This window comes from Heterodontus francisci, chromosome 20 (genome assembly GCF_036365525.1).
Source record: "Heterodontus francisci isolate sHetFra1 chromosome 20, sHetFra1.hap1, whole genome shotgun sequence".
In the NCBI taxonomy this organism is placed as follows: domain Eukaryota; kingdom Metazoa; phylum Chordata; class Chondrichthyes; order Heterodontiformes; family Heterodontidae; genus Heterodontus; species Heterodontus francisci.
In genome coordinates this window covers 78736216-78760308 of record NC_090390.1, presented here as the reverse complement: position 1 = coordinate 78760308, position 24093 = coordinate 78736216, and the positions used below count along the sequence as shown (strand labels likewise).

Here is a 24093-nt window from a genome sequence, read left to right as displayed (position 1 = left end):
TGGGGCCCAAGTACTGATTCCTGCGGTACCTCACCAGTCACATCCTGCCAATGCGAGAATGACCCTCTGCTTTCTGCCTGTTAACCAATCCTTAATCTATGCCAGTATATTACCTCCTATCCCATGTGCTTTAATTTTGCTAACCAACCTCCTGTGGGGGACTTTATCAAACGCCTTCCGAAAATCCAAGTATACCATGTCCACCAATTCCCCTTTATCAATTCTGTTAGTAACATCCTCAAAAAACTCCAATAGGTTCGTCAAACATAATTACCCATTCATAAATCTATGTTGATTATGCCCAATCAGATCATTATTATCCAAATGTCCATTTATCACATCCTTTAGAATAGATTCTAGCATTTCCCAACTACTGATGTAAGGCTAACAGGTCTGTAATTCCCTGTTTTCTCTCTCACTCCCTTCTTAAATAGTGGGGTAACATTTGCAACCTTCCAATCTGCAGGAACCGCTCCAGAATCTATGGAATTTTGGAAGATGATCACCAATGCACGCATTAGCTCCATAGCTCCCTCTTTCAACACTCTGGGATGTAGAATATCAGGTCCTGAGGACTTATCAGCCTTCAGCTCAATTAATTTCTCCAATACAACTTTCTTACTGGTATTAATTTCCTTCAATTCCTCATTCCCCCTAATCCCTTGGATCTCTAATTCTGGGAGTTTTCTTGTATCTTCCTCAGTGAAGACAGACTCAAAGTATTCACTTAGCTTCTCTGCCATTTCTCTATTCCCCATTATAAATTCTCCTGACTCTGCCTGTAATGGACCTACATTTCCTTTTCATGTACCTGTCGAAGCTTTTACAGTCCATTTGTATATTTTTTGCTAGCTTACATTCATATTCTATTCTCCCTTTCTTTATCAGTTTCTTCATCCTCCTTTGCTGTATTCTAAAATCCTCCCAAACCTCAGTTTACTATTATTTCTGGCAACTTTATAGGCCTTTTAATCTTATACAATCCTTAACTTCCTTTGATATCCACCGTTGACTGCCTTTACTTTTGGGGTCTTTGTGCCTTGAGGGAATGTATAGTTGCTGTAAACTATGTAATATTTCTTGAAAGATTATCCATTGCCTATACACTGTCGCAGTGGCGCAGTGGTTAGCATCGCAGCCTCACAGCTCCAGCGACCCGGGTTCAATTCTGGGTACTGCCTGTGTGGAGTTTGCAAGTTCTCCCTGTGTCTGCGTGGGTTTCCTCCGGGTGCTCCGGTTTCCTCCCACATGCCAAAGACTTGCAGGTTGATAGGTAAATTGGCCATTATAAATTGCATCTAGTATAGGTAGGTGGTAGGGAAATATAGGGACAGGTGGGGATGTGGTAGGAATATGGAATTAGTGTAGGATTAGTATAAATGGGTGGTTGATGGTCGGCACAGACTTGGTGGGCCGAAGGGCCTGTTTCAGTGCTGTATCTCTAAACTAAACTAAACCTTTTCATGTATTTTCCCAATCCACCTCAGCCAATTTTCCCCTCATACCTTCATAATTTCCTTTGTTCAAATTTAACACCCTGGCTTCAGATTGTACTTCCTCACTTTCAAATATAATGTAAAATTCTATCATATTATGGTCAATCATCCCTAAAGGTTCTTTTACAACAAGATTACAAAACTAGATCTAAAATAGCCTGTTCTCTAGTTGGTTCCTCAACATACTGCTCTAGAAAACCATCTCTAACACACTCCAGAAACTCGTCCTCCATTAGGTTTACCCAGTCTATATGCAAATCGAAGTCACCCATGATTACTGTATTACCCATGCCATCTGCTTCTCTAATCACCTGATTAATACCATGTCCCATACTGCCACTACTATTTGGTGGCCTATAAACAACTCCTACCAATGTTTGCTGCCCTTTGCTAGTTCTTATTTCCACCCAAAAGGTTTCCATATTTTGTTCTTCCAATCTGAGATCCTCCCTTACTAATGTACTGATCCCATCCCTTTTTATCAGCGCAACACCACCTCCTTTTCCTTTTTGCCTGTCCTTCCTAAATGTCAAATATCCTTGAATATTCAGTTCCCAGTCTTGGTCACCCTGTAGCCACATTTCCATTATGGCAATTAGATCTTACCCATTTACCTCAATTTGGGCCTTTAAATCATCTACCTTGTTGCGAATGCTGCGTGCATTCAGGTAGAGTGCCCTTTAACCTTGTCGTCTTGACATTCTGCATTCTACGCCTAGTTGATGCGCGCCTTTGTTTCGCCTGCCTTCTAATGTCACTTGCTACTTTTCTAACTCCTGTTACCAGCTTTACTTACTTCCAATTTGAGCTACCTGTCAGGTTCCCATCCCCCCAACAAGCTAGTTTAAACCCTCCCCAACAGCACTAGCAAATCTCTCTGCGAGGATATTAGTTCCGGTCCAGTTAAGGTGTAGCCCGTCCATCTTGTACAAGTCCCACCTGCCCCAGAACCAGTCCCAATGCCTCAGAAATCTGTTGCCCTCCCTCTCCAGCCATGTATTCAACTGATCAATCCTCCTAACCCCACGCTCACTAGCACGTGGCACTGGGAGTAATCTTGAGATTACTGCTTTGGAGGGTAAGATGTACAGTTCCTACAGCTGGAGCCAGTAATTGAGAAGAGAGGGCAAGCTTTAGAAATGACAGAAGAACTGGTGCTAGCTTGTTAACTATAAAGATGTAAGTATTCTTGGGGTGTATATAAAAATAGGGCTGTCCCACTAAGCTTTATTTGTTTTGTGAATGATGCGTGGTTAGATGCTCCACTCCATATATTGTTTACTGCCTTGGCCTACAGAAACTCATTTAAGACAGGCACAGGAGAATGAATGGGTAGTAAAAATTGTCCCTCAAGTCATATTAGGCCATCACTGCAGGGATAAACACTAGAGAGAGGTTCACCTACCAAGGTACACAACCAACTATTGCACAGGCTTTGATTGTCCATTCTTATCCACTTTGAGGTCAGGTGTTTCTGTCACAATGTAGTTTGAAAGCCAACAGAGCAGTAGACATGCCCACTCTGCTCTATGTATGCAAGACTTGGACTGTGACATGCCAAGAAGCTCAACCACTTTCACTTGAGCTGCCTCCAGAAGCTTCGGAAGATCTGATGCAGAACAAAATACCAGACCCTGAGGTGCTCACCCGAGCTGCCATGCTAAGCATCCACACCATATTGAGACAGTCACAACTGAGTTGGGCTGGTCATGTAGCCAGAATGCCTGACACTCGCTTACCAAAGTGAATCTTCTATGGAGAGCTTGAGTCTGGGGTGTGCTCTCATTGCGATCAAAGGAGTGCTGCAAGGACACTCTGGAGGCTTTGCTTAGGAGTTTTCATATAGACCCCATGTCCTGGGAGAAGCTCGCCCAGGATCGGTGCACCTGGTGCAACCAAATAAAAAAGGGTGCGGCCTTCTTTGAAAACAAGCGCATATCAGAGACAGAGAAAAAAATCGCAAGGAGAGGAAATCCCAAGCCAGCAGCTAATCCAAAACTAAATCGGCTGCAGCATCCTGCCCTATTTGCAGCAGAACCTTCCGGGCACAGATCGGCCTTAGCAATCACCTACATAGTCACTGGAACCCTAGCAAACACCCCACCAGATGATGGTCGTGGTCATCATTTACAGCAGGTTCTTTGGTGGGTTGCCTCACTTGTTATGCTATATTCAATTTCCTAATGGTGTTTTACCAATTATACTGGTTGCCTTCTGATGGAGCCCAATTCCTTGGATCCATCAAACCCAGGTAGTCAAATTGACTATTTAAACTGAGTGAATCCAATTGACTGCAGTGGAACAGGATAGCACAATGCGTCAGAATATCTTTTCCTGTGAGAATTCCTGGTAACCATGTATCCCAGAGGGGAGAGTTGAAGTTTTGTTTGGCTGCCTCACGCTAAGTTATTCTCTGTCTAATTGCAGTTGAAAAAGGTCAACCTTCCCCCTGCCTCCTCCTTCAGCGTTACTTGAAATGATTTCACGGCCTAGATTTGAGTGACTGACCTTCAGGAACGGGGCAGCTAGATGAGCATTGAGTACCAGTGAGGTGGCTCGGGGAAGGGATGGGGGAGGGAAGAAATCAAAATATAGATTGTTCTCCCTTAGCATTCTGTAATGGTCAGGTAACGTTGCAGAAAACTGGGAAATGTCCGCAACCACCTGCCTTTTGTCTCAGCCTGAAAGAAAGAAATGGTGGGGGGGGGTGGGTTGGTGGCGCGGGGGCGTGAAATACAGTATAGTTAAAAATTCAGGGCTGTACAGCCACAAAACCTGTGAATACGTGGCGTGTGTGTTGGCGCATTGAGCGTGTTATCTTGAGTTGCTGTCACAGTGTAACAATCCTTTCTCCATCTTCTTTGCTCACGACCATTGGCCACTTGACTTCAGTTTTAAAAATCTAAAAAAAGCTCTTTACTTGACTTCCATGCAGGACTATTGGCTTTCACTCCTTTACAAACGGTTGGTGGGAACCAAAGTTCTCACAGTTCAAGTAGCAGGCTTGCAGCGGAAACCTAGGCCCGGGCGAGTGATACGGGACAAGTTGAGGATCTATGCCCACTGCACACATATCCGCAAGTAAGTCTCCTTTGTAGTCTTTTTGCTTATCATTTGTATTCAAATAAAACACCCATCCAAACTTGATGCCTTTCAACTGCCAAGTAAGAATAATATCAAAGGAATAGAGGGTATTCCAAAGACCAGGACAAAAGATTACTACCCCGGGATGCAGTGCTGGATTACATTGAAGACTAAGTAAATGTATGCCACTGCTGACATCTGGAGATCTCTGTTTTGCATCCTCCCCCGCCCCTGTTAAATGAGCACTGCCATCAAAGGGCATCATAGTATTTTTTTATATCTTGTCAAAGGGACAGAGGTCACTATTGTTCCAGCTTTGCTGAAGGTAATTTTCCGACAGACAAGTGTCCGAGAACTTTCATCAGTGCCAATGACATGAATGAGCATATCAGATGATAAGTGATGCGCATTAAAGCTAATGGCTGTTCTTTCTGATGATTTACTTGGTTTGTCTCTCTGCCATAGTTGATATTGTCCTTTTCCCTAAGTATTGTGTATCTGTATTAATTCATCCTGTCTGAAAGATTAGAAATTACAGGTCAAGAGGAAAAAAGCCTCCTTTTTCTGAACTGCAATCTGGTTAGTCAAAATTAATAATGTATAACTAGATGAAACATTTGTTTAGGATCCTTCGGCCTCACAAATCCCTTAATTTTCGAGGAGGACAGGGTGTTCTCTAGATGTTGCCTAGTTGGTTCTCTCAATTCAAGGTTGGTATGCGACCCTTATAATTGACACTAGGGTAGCTGATGCGTTGGCATGAATCTAAACTTTCTACAGGGATTAATTAAAGAACTGCTGAATGAAAGAGATGGATTGCTACCCACAGGCATAAGAACATAAGAAATAGGAGCAGGAGTAATCCATACAGCCCCTCAATATGATCATGGCTGATCTGATCTTGGCCTCAACTCCACTTTAGAGCCTGTTCCCCATACCCTTGACTCCATTATAGTTCAAAAACCTGTCTAACTCAGTCTTGAATATATTCAGTGACTCAGCTCTCTGGATCAGAGAATTCCAAAGATTCATGACCCCCTGAGAGAAGAAATTCCTCCTCATCTCCATCTTAAATGGGAGACCCCTTATTCTGAAACTGTGCCCCCTAGATCTAGATTCCCCCACGAAGGGAAGTATCCTTTCAGCATCTACACTCTCAAGCCCCCTCAGAATCTTATATAATTCAATAAGATCTCCTCTCATTCTTCTAAACTCCAATGAGTATACGCCCAATCTTCTCAATCCTTCCTCATAAGACAACCCCTTCATCCCAGGAATCAACCTAGTGAACCTTCCCTGAACTGTCTCCAATGCAATTATATCCCTCCTTAAATAAGGAGACCAAAACTGTATGCAGTAATCTAGGTGCGATCTCACCAATGCCCTGTACAGTGGTAGCAAGACTTCCCTACATTTTACACGATCCCCCTTGCAATAAAGGCCAGCATTCCATTTGCCTTCCTAATTACTTGCTGTACTTGTATGCTAACTTCTTGTGTTTCATGTACAAGGACACCCAGATCCCTCTGTACTGCAGCATTCTGTAGTCTTTCTCCATTTTTTCATTAAGAAATGTTTTCATTAGGAAATTTCCATTGGGACTAGTGCAGTGCTACAAGATGCTGATGTATTTACAAGTTGCGGTCTTGGACTGCTAGTGCATGGGTTCATACCCAGCTTTACATATCCGTCTTATAATGAAGATCCCAATCTGAGTTACACCTTCAAAGGGAGCCACAGAACATAGGGAGAGAGGAAAGGAGCGAGGAGGGGAAAATCATCAAAGGAAACCACTGCAAGTTGCTCTCATCCCTTGTGATCAGTGCAACAGCTTTATTTTATTCATTCATGGGATGTGGGCGTCGCTGGCCAGGCCAGCATTTATTGCCCATCCCGAATTGCCCTTGAGAAGGTGGTGGTGAGCTGCCTTCTTGAACCTCTGCAGTCCATGTAGGGTAGGAATGCCCACAGTGCTGTTAGGAAGGGAGTTCCAGGATTTTGACCCAGTGACAGTGGGGAGGCACTTGAGAACTAATCACTTTCCTACCCTTGCAAATAAGGAACAGATAAGTGGATGCAGCTGGGTTGTGGAAGAGGCTTTATTTGTTTATAAAACTCAATCCTTCAAAAATTGGGGATGTGGTTTCTTTAAAAGAAAACTATTTGTTCCATAAGTACTATAGACAATTATTACTACTGCATGTGTGCTTTTAAAATTCTGGACCATAAGCTAAAAGTTCTTGAAATATGTATTCCAGATTGGGATTGCAAAATAGCAACATTTGCTAACTAATCTCAAGACATATTTTTCACACATCTTGTTTTAGTTTTTCTATTGCTCTCACGTTTAAGACTGTCCATGAGAGATGGCTATTCACCTCTTCCATTTCCACATGTTGAATTGAATGTCACTATGGAGAGCTCCCAAGCATAGGATTAATAGAACTGTATTCAGATAGCACACCTCACCATTGCCAGTAATGTCTCAAAGCACTTCACAAACAACAACTTACTTTGAACTGCGGTGACTATTGCTATTGTTATGTAAATTGTGCCAGCCATTTTATTACCAGCAAGACCAAATAAACAGCAATGAAATGAATGTCCAATTAATCTGTTTTTGATGGGTTCTTTAAGGGAGGAATATTGGCCTAGACACCTGGAAGAACTCCCAAATATTCTTCAAGGGGAGTTGGAGGAGTTATAAAACAATGCAGAAATTGGCTAGACAGCTTCCACATAGCTAATTCCAGAGCAGCATTGGGCGAGGCAGTATATCTGGCTCCCTACACTTTCAGCTATGGAGAGTGTGTAATGTATGGCAATTAGGAAGGTATTGGGGAGGGTGAACGACACTGTAAAATAAGGGAATTGCACCTCAGCAAAAAAGATTGGAAACAGGCTGAACAATTATGTAAACACATATCAAACAGAAAATAAAAAAGAGGTTTACTTGTGCTGCAATAGCATGCAGTACATTATAGCATGAAAACCCTGGCATCCATCGCATGTTATAAAGGGCCTGAGGCCTTTTGAAGTCTGGCAATGTTCAGTAGTAATTGTCTAAATTCAGCGGTACCACTCAACACCTTGTTGGAAAGGGCTACTGTTAAAAAAAATAAATATGGGACTATATATCACTGCTGCATTAAAAAGACCAGGCAATGAAACTTTATTAAAAAAACATATTTAGAAAAGTAAGTATTCATATTTGGATCACACCCTTGTTGAGTATTAATTATATCCTCTATGTGCACTGGAGTTAAGAAAATATAACCAGGCAAGGACAAGAAAAGGTCAATCAACTCCTCTCATCAATCAGCCAGTGAGTTCACATGAAGAGAACAAACTGCCTTTGTGTAGCACTTTTCATCCCTGAGGATGTCTCAAAGTGCTTCACAGTCAGTGAAGTAGTTTTGAATTGTGAGCAAATGCAGCAGCTAATTTTCGCATAGCAAGGTCCCATAAACTGCAACATGATGAAGTTACTTAAAATCTACAGCACAGATACAGGCCATTTTGTCCAACAGGTCTGTGCTGGTATTTTTACTCCAAACGAGCCTCTTCCCACTCTGATTAACTCTTCCTACTCAGTACGCATATCACTGTATTCCTTCTCACTCTGCACGCATCAAGCCTACCCTTAAATGCATCCAATTTCTTGTATTCCAAGGAGGAGGTAGCCCCCTTATTTTTCCTACCAAATTGAGCCACCTAATATTGAATTTCATCTGTCACTTATCCACCCACTCAACAAGCCTTTTTATGTCTTCCTGTATTTTCCTGTATTTTGGTGCAGTCCTCCATATTATTTGCTATACACCCTAATTTGGTTCCACAAATTGCAACATGACACCTCCATTTTTTGAGTCCAGATCATTTATGTATGTGGTAAATAATGGTGGTTCATGCGTGGACTCCTGCGGAATACCATTTCCTATCATCTGCCAATCTGAGAAAAGCCCCTTAACTCATAACCTCTGTTTTGCAGCCATTCTGCTATATGGCCCTAATTCCACATTCCCTGACCATTGTCATTTGTCTCTTATGTGGCATCTTATCACAGGTCTTCTGAAAGTCCATATATCCACCACATTGTCCTTGTCTACTCTTTCCGTTACTTTTTCAAAGGTTGGTTTCAAGGATCTTCGTCAAGCAGAATAAATCCAAGAATCCTACTTAGCTTTTTTTTTTAAAAAAAAAGACAGATTTCATTGCAACAATAAATTTGTAACTAGTTTGCCAGAAAATGTGCTGCTTGGGTGAGGATTAGCAGTGAACTCCATGGACAGGTTTCAATGTCCAATCCAAAGGCATTTCTGTCCACATCCAGCTCCAAATAAAAAAGAACTCATACTCCGACAATCATTAAGAGCGAGGTGTTACTCTGTGAAACTTCAGACAATCCCAGCATGGACCTGCATCCTTTGGCAACAGAGATTGGCAATGTCTGAGAGAGGAGAGCATTAAATGAGAAACATGAATAATAGGAGCAAGTGTTCTGCTTGGACCTTGAATTTTAGATGCATGGAAGGGTTTCTTTGTGGAGATGATTTAACTTTTCAATCTCACTTGCTTTCGTAACTTTATAGTACAGCGGATTGATGCCCTCTGAGGTGTATCCAAGTCATCTGTGCCATTAGGCACAAGTTAAAATGGAGAGAATTAAGATCAAATGTATGTTTACATGTGTATATAAAATGCTCAAGTGCCTCCTCCAGAGCTTCTGACCAGGGCTGCCAAGACCCCAGTAAACCCCACTTCAAAACAAAATTCTCACTTTAATCAAATGTGCTACTCCCGTTGGCTATCCTAAAGGGAGGCAAAAAGTGATTTCACAATTCCTCTTTCAAACTAAAGACTCAACATTTGGTCCCCATCGATAAACTTGCAGTTACATACCGCATCCTCACCACTCACCATCCACCATTCTACTAAAATCAGTTCCGGTGTGTGAGTCCCAGAAATAAACTTAATCAGGTACACGCACATGGGTTATGGTAGTTTAGCCATTCTGTTACTGGTTTAGTAATCACGATTGCAGTTTGAGAAGTTGAATTCAATTAAAAAAGATTTGGCGATTAAAAGCTGGGAGCAGTGACGATGATGCTGTCAGAATACCATAAAAACTCACCTGTTTCACCAATATCCTCTATGGAAATCTGTCAGCCTGACCCATTCTAGCCTATATGTGACTCCAGTCCCGCAACAATGTGGTTGACTCTTAACTACCTTCTGAAGTGGCCTAACAAGCCATCACCTTCATCATCTTCTCAGGGCAACTATGGATGGGCAATAAGTGACATCCGGAGAATTAAAAAACCTTCCAAATTCAATCATTTTAAAAACTGTGCAGCAAGTCCAATCAGATTACTTCCATTTAATGGGAGCTACGCATGGATATCTGTCAGTGAAATCGCGCCATGACAGATCACTCACAGGTTGCAGAATGTGAGGAACACACATTAAAAAGCTCAAAACCGTTCACTGCATCTAGAAAAGGATTTAGAAAAAACAATCCATAATGTCTCCAATGGCTTGATTGATAAATTGCACACAGAAAATGATGCCTTGCTTTAAACTGGGATGCTCAGACCATGGAAGTTAGCTAATCTCAGTCTCGCCAGCAATTGGCTGCTATTTCTGGACTGGTAAGAGGGTGAGAAAGTCAGTAAGGGTTCTTCTTCCTGGTTGCTGTCCAGTTACTCCTGCTGTGAAACGTGTATGTGTTGGCAGTGTGTGAGAACGGGATCAAATGTCGTTGTAGTGCTGCCTCTCATGGTTGAACAGCCTGTCCACACTCAACATCTGGACTCAAGGATAAAGAATGACTTCTTGGATATTGCGTCCAGTTCTGTTCACCACACTTCAGGAAGGATGTGAGGGACCTTGAGAGGGTGCAGAAGAGATTTACCAGAATGGTTCCAGGGATAGAGGAATTTTAGTTACAAGGTTCTGTTGTAAAAGCTGTGTTTGTTCTCTTAGAACAAAGGAGATTGAGGGCAGATTTAATAGAAGTATACAAGATTATGACAGGCTTAGATAAGTTAGACAAGGAAAAACTGTTCCCATTGATTAATGGTACAAGGACTAGGGGACACAGATTGAAGGTTTTGGGCAAAAGATGCAGGGGAAGTATGAGGAAGAACCTATTTAAGCAGCGGATGGTAATGACCTGGAACTCACTGCCCATGAGGGTGGTGGAAGCGGAGACAATCAAGGGGAAATTGAAGGAAATAAACTTGCAGGGCCACGAGGATGGAGTGGCGGAGTGAGACTAATTGGATTGCTCCGTGGAGGGTCAGCATGGACATGATGGGCCGAATGGCCACTTCTGTTCCGTAAATGACTTCATGACTCTATGACCAACTGAAAGACAACAGTGTTCCAGCATGAGTCAGCTCCTTAAACAGAGCAGGAGAGATAACTGGAGAGAAAAAAAGACATGCATTCATATAGCAGCTTTCGTGATCATAGCATGTCCCAAAGCACTTAACAACCAATTAAGTTCTTTGGAAGCGTAATTACTGTTGCAGTGTAGGAAATGTGGCAGCCAATTTGCGCACAGCAAGCTCCCATAAACAGCAATGCGGTAATGACCAGGTCATCTGTTTTTCATGATGTTGATTGAGGAGTGCGGGCAAAAGTGCAAAGACTCCTTAGCTGCAGCTTTATTTGCAGAACTCCCGGGCCTCATTAAATGGATACAACTTGAATTTATGTAGCACCTTTCACATCCACAGGTCATTGTAAAGAGCTTCAGAACTAATTGATGGCTTTTGAAAAAAGGTCCCAGAAACATAAATGTCCAGTTTGTCTGTTTTGTTGGTGTTGGTTGAAAGATGGGTGACTGAATAGTCCAATTCTGGATCCACACACTGTGCCACAGGTGGGGCAGATGGTGTTTGGTGAGGCGAGTGAATGGGATGCTCGAATTTCTGGAACGGAAGAAAGTCATCCTGGTTCCCGAGGGACTGCCTAAGAAGAAGGTTGAAGGATAAATGCTAGCCTGGATACCAGGAGAACACGTTGCTCTTCTTCAGATCATGAAATGAGATCTTTTACAATCACCTGAAAGCACATTCGATAGTAGGCTACAGAATGGAATTGGAAATGATATATATATATATATATATATATATATACTCCAAAGATTTCAGGACTATGAGAAAAGAGCAGGGAATGGGACTAATTGGATAGCTCTTTCAAAAGAAAATGCTGGAAACACACAGCAGGTTTGTGGAGAGAAAAACAAAGTTAATGTTCCAGATCAATGACCTTGATCTTTGTTTTAAATTAACATTTGTTCAGTTATTTATACTTTGATTTTTTTTTAGAATTTTTAGTTCATAGATAATTCAAATTTACTTCAAAGCAACAGTGAATGGAATAATGCTACTGTACATTGGACATCCCCAGCATATACACCCTACTGCGCCAGCGGCACTTGAGATGGCTTGGCCATGTGAGCCGCATGGAGGATGGCAGGATCCCCAAGGACACATTGTACAGCGAGCTCGTCACTGGTATCAGACCCACCGGCCGTCCATGTCTCCGCTTTAAAGACATCTGCAAACACAGCATGAAGTCCTGTGACACTGATCACAAGTCGTGGGAGTCAGTTGCCAGCGATCGCCAGAGCTGGTGGACAGCCATAAAGGCGGGGCTAAAGAGTGGCGAGTCGAAGAGACTTAGCAGTTGGCAGGAAAAAAGACAGAGGTGCAAGGAGAGAGCCAACTTTGTAACAGCCCCGACAACCAGTTTTATCTGCAGCACCTGTGGAAGAGTCTGTCACTCTAGAATTGGCCTTTATAGCCACTCCAGGCGCTGCTCCACAAACCACTGACCACCTCCAGGCGCTTACCCATTGTCTCTCGAGACAAGGAGGCCAAAGAAGAACATTGGACTGGATACAGCAGCACTGCCAAGTTGTTGGGTCTGGGTCCACAGCCAAAATCCTCCACACTGTTGAGTTGCCAGTTACAGCTGTACTGCTGCAAAGTAGCACAGGAAATTCGGGTGCACAATGCAGATTAAATTTTTCTGTGCACAATGTCAAAGCCTAATAGTTCCCCCCAAAAATATGACAACATGGGTTATGTTCCTCCCTTTCCCCTCCCAATCCAAATCTCATTACTCCCCTGGTGTCTCTCCATATCTTTACATTAGCCTGGATTTTGCAGTGGTAATGACAGCAAAACTGTCATTATTCGTCGTCTTTTTTCCACTGAAACTGACAGCAACTTGTGGAGTATGCACATGGGCAGAATAGCACGGAAATCCAGAAGTTGCTGTCAGTGATGTTACGTTTCTCCAGAGGGTGCACTGTTGAGACTGAAATGAATGGAAAATCTATGAACTGAGGAGAACTCCCACTCTTACACTGTCAGTAAAAACCCTTGAAAAAGTTAGACTTTGTTGAATGAGGTGTAACTGGGTTTTTAATGGCGTACTAAGTTCAAAATTACAGCTAAACACCCTCACTAGCCCTGAGAAGGTAATTTTATATTTGTGGAACATCAAATTTCTCCACTATGACAAACAAATTCCACAAATGTTTATGTAACTATTTTTCTATCTTAATCCAATCAATTTATAATCTATTTTGCTATCTGAAATTTTAAATTAAAAGTAGAGATTCAGCACTTTTGACTTCCTGCTTTGCTGACTGTGAGAATACTTCAATGTGATTGGCTGCTTACCCTGCCTGATGACATCACCTCTGCTGCATGCCTGGAGATCCCCTTGATTTGGCGTCAGATTCAAACTGAGGACATTAGATCTTTGGGGGCAACTTTCTTCACGGTCAGCAGCGAGTACCATTGCTTTGTCGCTGATTGCAAAATCTGGACCAATAGGGTTGCACCTTTGAACAGTAAAACTCAGGATTGAAAGTGGCAAAGGAACAAGGGTCTTATAGGGCTGAATAGGATATAAAATTGATTAGGAAAAGTTAATTCCAAACACCATTTCAAGATAGACCATGACTACAGGACAAAAGCACATAGGTACAAAAGGCAACTTGGCAGCTGATGTTGGGAAGCGCTGAGAGACATGAATACCAGTAAAAGTTTTTCATGTAGGAGAGTGGAGGCAAAAACTCTGAAATTGTTCAGGAGGCAGTACCATGTGGTGATGGGGAAGGATAAGACAGATATGCTAAATGGCTTTTCTCACCTGTCATCCCCGCCAAAGAGATTTTTTATCGGTGGCAAACAAAAATAGCCTCAGTTCAACATGAGCCACTTAAGAGGACACAGTTTGTAACTAATTCTACTGTCTCGGTCTTTTTCAGTCACAATTACCTGCGAGGATCTATTACCATTTACATCATCAATCTCCATAGATCAAGAAAGAAAATAAAGCTGGCTGGAACGCTGAGGGACAAGACAGTTCACCAGTACCTGTTCCAACCGTACGGAGTTCAAGGGTTACAGGCAAAGTAGGTACAAATATATTACCAACAACTAAATACAGGCCAGGCTTTGAACCATATTGATTCGTAAATTAAGTCTTTCATACAGCTTGCACCTGTGATATGCTCCTCCTGCGCTATGTGGGAAATCAGGGATGCTTCCAGTGTCCCTGGTGACCATGTGTGCAGGAGGTGTATCCATCTGCAGCTACTGTCTACCTGCATTACGGAGCTGGAGCTGCGGGTGGATTCACTGTGGAGCATCCGCGATGCTGAGGACGTTGTGGATTGCACGTTTAGCGAGGTGGTCACATCGTAGGTAATGGCTGCACAGGCGGAAAAAGGATGGGTGACCACCAGGTGGAGTAGTAGCCGCAGGGAGGTTGTGCAGGAGTCCCCTGTGGCCATCCCACTCTCAAACAGATATACAGCTTTGGATATTGTTGGGGGGGGGGGGATGGTTTCCCAGGGGAAAGCAGCAACAGCCAAGTTCGTGGCACCACAGATGGCTCTGCTGCACAGCAGGGAAAGAAAAGGAGTGGAAGAGCTACAGTGATAGGGGATTCTATCGTAAGGGGTACAGATAGGCATTTCTGTGTCCGCAAACGTGACTCCAGAATGGTATGTTGCCTCCCTGGTGCTAGGGTCAAGGATGTCACGAAGTGGCTGCAGGACATTCTGAAGAGGGAGGGTGAACAGCCAGAGGTGATGGTACATATTGGTACCAATGACATAGGTAGAAAGAGGGATGAGCTCCTTCAACAAGAATTTAGGGAGCTAGGTAGCAGATTAAAAAGCAGGATCTCAAAGGTTGTAATCTCTGGATTACTCCCTGTGCCACATGCTAGTGAGTATAGGAATAGGAGGATAGAGCAGATGAATGCATGTCTGAAAAGATGGTGCAGGAGGGAGGGCCTTAGTTACCTGGATCACTGGGTCTGTTTCTGGCAAAGGTGGGGCTGGTAGAAGTTGGACGGATTGCACCTGAACCGGAACGGGACCAATATCCTTGCTGGGAGGTTGTTGGGGGTTGGGGGGGGGAAGGGGGGTGGTTAAACTAATTTGGCAGGGGGGTGGGATACAGAGTGGAGGTACAGTAGGGGATGATGCTCAGTCAAATATAGGAGAGAAACTGAGTCAGTCTGGAAAGCAGGGCAAATACAGACCTGTTAAGTCACAAGGGAAAAATGCAAGGCTGGATTGCATCTATTTTAATGCAAGGAGTCTTACTAGTAAGACAGATGAATTGAGGGTGTTGATTAGCACATGGGATTATGATATTGTTGCTATCACAGAGACATGGTTGAGGGAGGGGCAGGACTGGCAGCTCAATATTCCATGGTATAGAATCTTCAGGTGTGATAGGGGAGGGGATAAAAGAGGAGGTGGCATTGCACTGTTGATCAAGGAGTCAATTACTGCAATCAGGAGGAATGATATCTTAGAAGGTTCTTCAAATGAGGCCATATGGGTAGAACTTAAAAACAAAAAGGGGGCAATCACTTGGCTGGGAGTAGACAACAGGCCTCCAAACAGTCAGGGAGAGATAGAGGAGCAGATATGTAGGCAAATCTTAGAGAGGTGTAAAAATAATAGGGTAATAATACTAGGGGATTTCAACTTACCCAATATCAACTGGGATTGTCTTAGTGCAAAAGGCTTAAAGGGGGCGGAATTCTTAAAATGCATACAGGAGAGCTTTTTGAGCCAGTACGTAGAAAGTCCTACAAGAGAAGGGGCAGTACTGGATCTAATCCTAGGGAATGAAGCCGGACAAGTGGTAGAAGTGTCAGTGGGGGAGCATTTCGGGGATAGTGACCATAACTCTGTAAGATTTAAGGTAGTTATGGAAAAGGACAAAGATGGACCAGAAATAAAGGTACTGAATTGGGGGAAGGCCGATTTCAATATGATAAAACAGGATCTGGCCAGAGTGGACTGGGAGCAGCTACTTGTAGGAAAGTCTATATCAGACCAGTGGGAGTCATTCAAAGAGGAAATAGTGAGTGTTCAGAGCCACCATGTACCCATTAAGGTGAAGGGTAGGACCAACAAGTCTAGGGAACCCTGGATGTCAAGGAATATAGAGGATTGGATCCGGAAAAAAACGAAGGTTTTTGGCAGATTCAGAGTGCTGAAAACAGCGGAGGCCCTAGAAGAGTATAGAAAGTGTGGGGGGGGTGGGTGGGGGGGGTACTAAAAAAATTAATTAGGAGAGCGAAGAGGGGACATGAGAAAACACTGGCTGGCAAGATAAAGGAAAATCCTAAGGCGTTTTATAAGTATATTAAGGACAAAAGGATAACCAGGGAAAGAGTGGGACCCATTAGGGACCAAAGTGGCAATCTGTGTGTGGAACCCGAGGACATAGGTGAGGTTTTAAATGATCACTTTGCATCTGTGTTCATTATGGAGAAGGACGATGTAAATGTAGAGATCAGGGAGGGGGATTGTGATATACTTGAACATATTAGCATTGAAAGGGAGAAAGTATTAACTGTTTTAGTGGGCTTAAACGTGGATAAATCCCCAGGCCCAGATGTGATATATCCCAGGCTGTTATGTGAGGCAAGGGAGGAGATAGCAGAGGCTCTGACACAAATTTTCGAATCCTCTCTGGCCACAGGAGAGGTACCACAGGACTGGAGGACAGCAAATGTGTTGCCATTATTCAAGAAGGGTAGCAGGGATAAACCAGGTAATTACAGGCCGGTGAGTCTAACAACAGCAGCTGGGAAAATATTGGAAAAAATTCTGAGGAGTTGACTAGATGTGTAGATGAGGATAAAGCAATTGATATAGTCTACATGGACTTCAGCAAGGCTTTTGATAAGGTCCTACATGGGAGATTGGTTAAGAAGGTAACAGCCCGTGGGATCCAAGGCAATTTGGAAAAATGGATCCAAAATGAGCTTAGTGGCAGGAGGTAGAGGGTGATGGTCGAGGGTTGTTTTTGCGAGTGGAAGCCTGTGACCAGTGGTGTACCGCAGGGATCCGTGCTGGGACCATTGCTGTTTGTAGTGTACATTAATGATTTAGACCTGAATATCGGAGGTATGATAAGTAAGTTCGCAGATGACACGAAAATTGGTGGTGTCGTAAATAGTGAGGAGGAAAGCCTTAAGATTACAGGATGATATAGATGGGCTGGTAAGATGGGCAGAGCAGTGGCAAATGGAATTTAATCCTGAGAAGTGTGAGGTGATGCATTTTGGAAGGGTTAACAAGGCAAGGGAATATACAATGGATGGTAGGACCCTGGGAAGTACAGAAGGTCAGAGGGATCTTGGTGTACTTGTCCATAGATCACTGAAGGCAGCAGCACAGGTAGATAAGGTGGTTAGGAAGGCATATGGGATACTTGCCTTTATTAGCCGAGGCATCGAATATAATAGCAGGGAGGTTATGATGGAGCTGTATAAAATGCTAGTTAGGCCACAGGTGGAGTACTGTGTACAGTTCTGGGCACCACACTATAGGAAGGATGTGATTGCACTGGAGAGGTTGTAGAGGAGATTCACCAGGATGTTGCCTGGGCTGGAGCATTTCAGCTATGAAGACAGACTGCATAGGCTAGGGTTGTTTTCCTTAGAGCAGAGAAAGCTGAGGGGGGACCTGATTGAGGTATACAAAATTATGCGGGGCATTGATAGATTAGATAGGAAGAAATTTTTTCCCTTAGCGGAGGGATCAGTAACCAGGGGGCATAGATTTAAGGTAAGGGGCAGGAGGTTTAGAGGGGATTTGAGGAAAAAGATTTTCACCCAGAGGGTGGTTGGAATCTGGAACGCACTGCCTGAAGAGGTGGTAGAGGCAGGAACCCTCACAACATTTAAGAAGTATTTAGATGAGCACTTGAAACGCCATAGCATACAAGGCTACTGGCCAAGTGCTGGAAAATGGGATTAGAATAGTTAGGTGCTTGATGGCCGGCATGGACACGATGGGCCGAAGGGCCTGTTTCTGCGCTGTATAACTCTATGACTTTATGACGCTATACAAGTCTTGGTACTTGTCCAGCAAACAACTTGCATTTATATCACGCCTTTAATGTGGAAAACATTCCAAGGTGCTTCGCAGAGAGGGTAAAAAAAGGAATTAAAGAACAAACAAACTATGGTGCAATGTTAGGTAAGGTTACCAAAAATGTCAATGAAAAGATGAGCTTTGAGAATGTCATTGAGAGAAGTGAAGGGGTTTAGTAAGGGAGGACCACAGAGAAGGACAGTGACTGGAGACTCTGTCACCAATGCTAGAGGAAGGGACGGGGCTACACGAAAGACCAGACCAGGATTGGAGGACTGAAAGGTGTGAGAAAGAACTTAAGGCTGTAGGATGTTGCAGAGATGGGTAGAGGCCACAGAGGCCTTTGAGATAAGGATGAAAATTTTAAACTTGATGCCTTGCGGCAACAGGCAGCCAGTATAGATCAAGGAGGACAAGGATAATGAGTTACCATGAGTTAATAGTGACACAGAGATGGGCAGCAATCGGCCTTTTAAGCACAATGGGGTATGGTTACAACACAATGGGATTCATTTTGACTTTGTGCGATAATGTAAAATGGGTGATAGTGAATCAACATGGCATTAATGTAAAAGAAAATCAGGAAAGATGTAAAACAGACGTTCGATTCACTATTGCTTGTCAAAATTACTCCCAAGGTGTGGGGAGGGGAGTGAATGAGATTTTTACCCACCGACAGTGAAGGAATGGCAATATAATTCCAAGTCAGGATGGCATAGGACTTGGAGGGGAACTTGCAGATGGTGGTGTTCCCATGCATCTGCTGCCCTTGTCTTCGAGGTGTTAGAGGTTGTGAGTTTGGGAGGTGCTGTCGAAGGAGCCTTGGTGAGTTGCTGCAGTGCATCTTGTAGATGGTACACACTGCTGCCATGATGTGCCACTGATGGAGGGCGTGATGTTTAAGATGGTGGATGGGGTGCTGATCAAGCAGGCTGCTTTGTCCTGGATGGTGTCGAGCTTCTTGAGTGTTGTTGGAGCTGCACCCATCCAGGCAAGTGGAGAGTATTCCATCACATTCCTGACTTCTGCTTTGTAGATAGTGGAAAGGCTTTGGGGAGTCAGGAGGTGAGGTATTCGCCTCAGAACACCCAGCTTCTGACCTGCTCTTGTAACCACAGTATTTCTGTGACCGGTATAATTAAGTTTCTGGTCAATGGTAACCCCAGGATGTTGATGTTAGGGCATTCGACGATGGTAATGCCATTGAATTTCAAGGGGAGCTGGTTAAACTCTTTCTTGTTGGCGATGGTCATTGTGTGGTGCAAATGTTACCTGACCCAGCAACAGTGAAGAAATGGCAATATATATCCAAATCTAAATCAGAATGGTGTGTGACTTGGGAACTTGCAGGTGATGGCACTCCCATGATGTCACTGCTCTTGTCCTTCTCGGTGGTAGTAGGCTCGGGCTGGGAGGTGTGGGCAAAGTGAGCTTGGTGAGTTGGTGGCGGAGGAGGGGGATGTTGAGTTCAGTGGAAGGGGGCCCTGATTAAACAGATTGCTTTATCCTGAATGATCAAGACAAAACCTTTTTGAATTAGAAACCATTGGCTGCTGAGGGGATTGCAGATTGCTTCTGAATGAATGATTGTAGATGGTTTTCCACAGTTATCTTGTATTCATAGTTCCCAATTCAGAATGTCTCAGGTAGGCCTCCTGACTGCATTGAGCTGTTGCCCTGAATAAAGGAGTTAGGAGCCGATACAGGTGATTGGAGACGTTTTTGGCTGACTGGTAAGATATAGGACAGGGGCGAGTCTAAGAATGGAAGTGTATCAATTCTGAGGGTCCCCAATTGAAAAACTTAGTAGGTTTTGGTAATCAGCACATGCACATCATGAGATACAGAAAGACTTTTAAAAAAATAAAACCTCAGGCTTTTGGTGTGCAGAACACGTAAAATGTAAACTGGACAGACTACTCCGTGCAATGGAACAGGGACAGCTGCCTTGGCTTTTCTACAGCTCTTTTTTTATTCATTCATGGGGATGTGGGCGTCGCAGGCCAGGCCAGCATTTATTGCCCATCCCTAATTGCCCTTCTTTATGAAGTCAACCTGTAGGCCAGGCCAGTAACTGCAACATCAAGGCATTTTGAACCTGTGCTGTTCGTGGGAAGATATAATTTGGGATGGTTTCAGAAACGTGGCCTCTAATTGTCGAAGAGGGGGAGGGAGTGGGCTGGGGGTGGTGGTGCGGTTGGGATTTAACCAGTTTAATTGTTTCCTCTTGGCTTGGGCCAGACAAAAACTATTCTTCACTTTCCTGCCAGGAAACGTTGACAACAACAAACATTGAACAGAAATGCAGAATCACACGTGCAGACCAAACTAGAAGTTGTGTTTATTGAGTTGAAACAGTGTTTCCACAACACTTTGCCTGAACTTGGAAAGAAAATAGTTTGGTAGTGAAGGGAATATATAAGGACATGGTTTGAGTTGCATCTCCTTCATCTCTCCCACACAAAAGCATGTATTTAAGAGAATATACTCCCGCACTTCACAAATATCCACATAATTGTCAATTTTACAAAGATATGTTTCACAATTGCAAGGGCTGCCAAATTATAAGGCAACAAATTATTGGAATTGCATTTGAAGCACAGAATTAGAAAGAAAAGAAAGACTTGCATTTCTATAGCACCGATTATGACCACAGCAGGTCCCAACCACTTTACAGCCAATTAGGTACTTTTGGAGTGTAGTCACCATGTAGCAAATACAGAAGCCAAACAGCACTCAACTAGCACTCGACAACAGCACTCAACAAGAAGTGCTTGACAACAGCACTCAACAACAGCACTCAACTAGCACTCAAGAACAGCACTCAACAAGAAGTGCTTGACAACAGCACTCAACAACAGCACTCAACTAGCACTCAAGAACAGCACTCAACAAGAAGTGCTTGACAACAGCACTCAACAACAGCACTCGACAACAAGCACTCGACAACAAGCACTCAACAAGCACTCAACAAGAAGTGCTTGACAACAGCACTCAAGAACAGCACTCAACAACTGCACTCAACAACCAGCACTCAACAACCAGCACTCGACAACAGGAACTCGACAACAAGCACTCAACAACAGCACTCAACAACAGCACTCAACAACAGCCCTCAACAAGCACTTGACAACAGCACTCAACAAGCACTCAACAACAGCCCTCAACAAGCACTTGACAACAGCACTCAACAAGCACTCAACAACAGCCCTCAACAAGCACTTGACAACAGCACTCAACAAGCACTCAACAACAGCCCTCAACAAGCACTTGACAACAGCACTCAACAACAGCCCTCAACAAGCACTTGACAACAGCACTCAACAAGCACTCGGCAACAGCACGCCACAACAGCACTCAACAACCAGCACTCAACAACCAGCACTCAACAACAGAACTCGACAACAAGCATTCGAGAACAGCACTCAACAACAGAACTCGACAACAAGCACTCAACAGAACTCGACAACAAGCACTCAACTAGCACTCAACAACAGCATTCAACAACAAGTGCTTGACAACAAGCACTCGACAACAAACACTCAACAACCAGCACTCAACAACAGCACTCAACAACAGCACTCAACAACCGCACTGAACAAGCACTCAACAACCGCACTCAACAACAGCACTCAATAACAGCACTCAACAACAGCACTCAATAACAGCACTCAATAACCGCACTCAACAACAGCACTCAAAAACAGTACTCAACAACAGCACAACAACAGCACTGAACAAGCACACAGCAACAGCACTGAACAAGCACTCAACAAGTACTCAACAACAGCACTTAACAAGCACTGAACAAGCACTCAACAACAGTACTGAACAAGTACTCAACAACAGCACTCAACAAGCTCCCACAAGCAACAGATGAGCAGATAATCTCTTTTCAGTAATGTTGGTTGAAGGATAAATGTTGGCCAGGACTCCAGGTAAGACTACCCTGCTCTTCTTCAAATAGTGCCATGGGATCTCTTACTTTCAACTGAGAAGTTAGACAGGGGTCTCAGTTTAACGTCTCCTCCAGAAGGCAGCACTTTCAACAGTGCAGCACTCCCTCAGCACTGCACTGAAGTGTTAGCCTATATTTTGAAGCCACGACCTTCTGACTCAGAGATACGAAGGTCCTTACAGTAAGATTGTGTAGCTTCAATGTAGAGACAGTGTGATGAAGCAATTCGCAAAGCTAATATAATGCTGGGATATCGGCAGAGCAGCAGTGTACAAGTCCACAGAGGTTGTGCTAGGGCTGTAAAATGTACTGGTCAGACTACACTTGGGTTCCAGTTGGTCACTGTGCCACAAAGAAATATACTTGCACTAGAAAGGGTACAAAAAAGAGGAGGGCAACTGTACACAGTTTAAGAAAAAGGATTGAGGGAAAGAAGAGAAATAATCAACATCAAATATATTTTGTTACAGTGACGTGCCAGACTGTGAAGCAGCTGGAATAAGTAGGCCGGATCTGTTTGGTAGGTTTGGGGAGTCAATTGGTGCCTCGGGGGCCTTTGTGCAGCTCATTGCCAAAATCCCAACAGGCCAAGGCTTTTCAAAACTTGACAGATTGATTAAAAGTATGTTTTCCACGCTTACCAGATAATTCCCTACTACAATTCCAAAACCCTTTGAAGAAGCATGCCTGAACTTCAGAGCAGACCACAAGCACAGCCTTCAAATTTGAGATGCATAGTTTCATGTAAATTGTTAACTTTGAAAAAATTTCCCTTTTGACTTTCCCAACATACATCTTCCTTGACCCGCAGAATGGGCTGATGACCCATTGCCTGGTTTCTGCCGATGCTATCCTATTGATTCTCACTTGGAGAAGCCCAGCATTATGCCAAAGTAAATCAATCTCCTCTATCCTCTAATTGTGGAACACAAGTTGGCCAGATTCTCAGCTGGTATCTATGAATCTTACCAAGTCAGAGAGAGAGGGAGAGAACATAGGACAGAGTGGAAGAATCACATACAGGAGGAGAGATAGCACGTGCCTGTAAAAGAGAGACAGGCATGAAGAAATAAAGGGCTGAACCTTTAGGCCCCAATGGGGGCAAGCACAGAGGTGGGTGGGCATGAAATTTCACACCATTGGGTGGTGTGCTGGTTTCCCTGCACTATCCCGTCCCAGGCCATTTTCCCAGAGGCGGGATGGAGGCGTGGCAGGGCTATCCATCCACAAGTGGCGGGTAGCCAATTAAGGCTGTTTAAAGGCCTTTTAAGGCCAATTGTTGGAGGCTAACTGGTGGTATACCAGGGGGGCCAGCACTCCAGGCAGGTTTTGAGGCCCTCCTTGCCGGCCTGGCCTCAGCTGCAGCCACAGGCTGCCCAATGGAGGGGTTGCCCCTCCACAATGGTGGCCTGGCTGCTCAGTCAATTTAATATTTAATACTTTAAAAAGTTGGAGAGAGGCTACTTCAAAATGGAGGCACCCTCTCTCTTACTTACCTGAACAGGCAGCCTGCTGCTTCCTCAGTGCTGGAGGGCCTCCTATTGTCCCTCCAGCTTTGAGAGCCTGCCTACTGTCCTTACTTGGATGGCGAGTCCATCCTCTGACCATTAATTGGCCAGTTCTGGGAAAATCACAGCCGGGTGGCTATTCCCCACACAGTTCTGAACCCCATTTGACCCAAAAGTCAGGGTCCGAAAGCCCGTGGGGAAAATCCTTCCCAAGGTTTGCACATTTGAGAGAGAGGCACACACACAGTAGGAGAGAGAGAGAGAGGAGAACAGAGATGTATATAAAACTTTGGAGAATTTCATGCTTTAGAATAGCAAAAAATATTTTAAAAGCTTGGTGTCTTCATTCAGACATTAATACATGTTCATTACTGTTGGGGAGAGAAAGTTACAGTCAGAATTTAGAAGCACCTAACAATCTGCAAAACCCTGTTGCCAACAACCATTAAATTCTAATTGACCTTAGGCTTTTGTTTATTTACAGAATGTACACCTCAGTTTTAACAGCAAATAATACGTTGTGCATTACCCAGTCCTGATAAAATAGCTGGTCATCCGAATTGAGCAAGACCAGAGGAGAACTTTTTTTTAACAAAAGATTATCAA

General features: G+C 43.7%; 1 protein-coding gene across 3 annotated transcripts in view; it reads left to right on the top strand.

The window, feature by feature from the left end:
- hpse2 (heparanase 2) overlaps positions 1 to 24093 on the top strand; it is a 378650-nt gene that overhangs the window by 331969 nt on the left and 22588 nt on the right. For all 3 annotated transcript variants that reach the window (XM_068053087.1, XM_068053086.1, XM_068053085.1), the window contains 2 exons: positions 4432 to 4577; positions 13876 to 14022. In XM_068053087.1, the coding sequence (XP_067909188.1) occupies positions 4432 to 4577; positions 13876 to 14022 (293 nt within the window). The remainder of the gene's footprint in view (positions 1 to 4431; positions 4578 to 13875; positions 14023 to 24093) is intronic.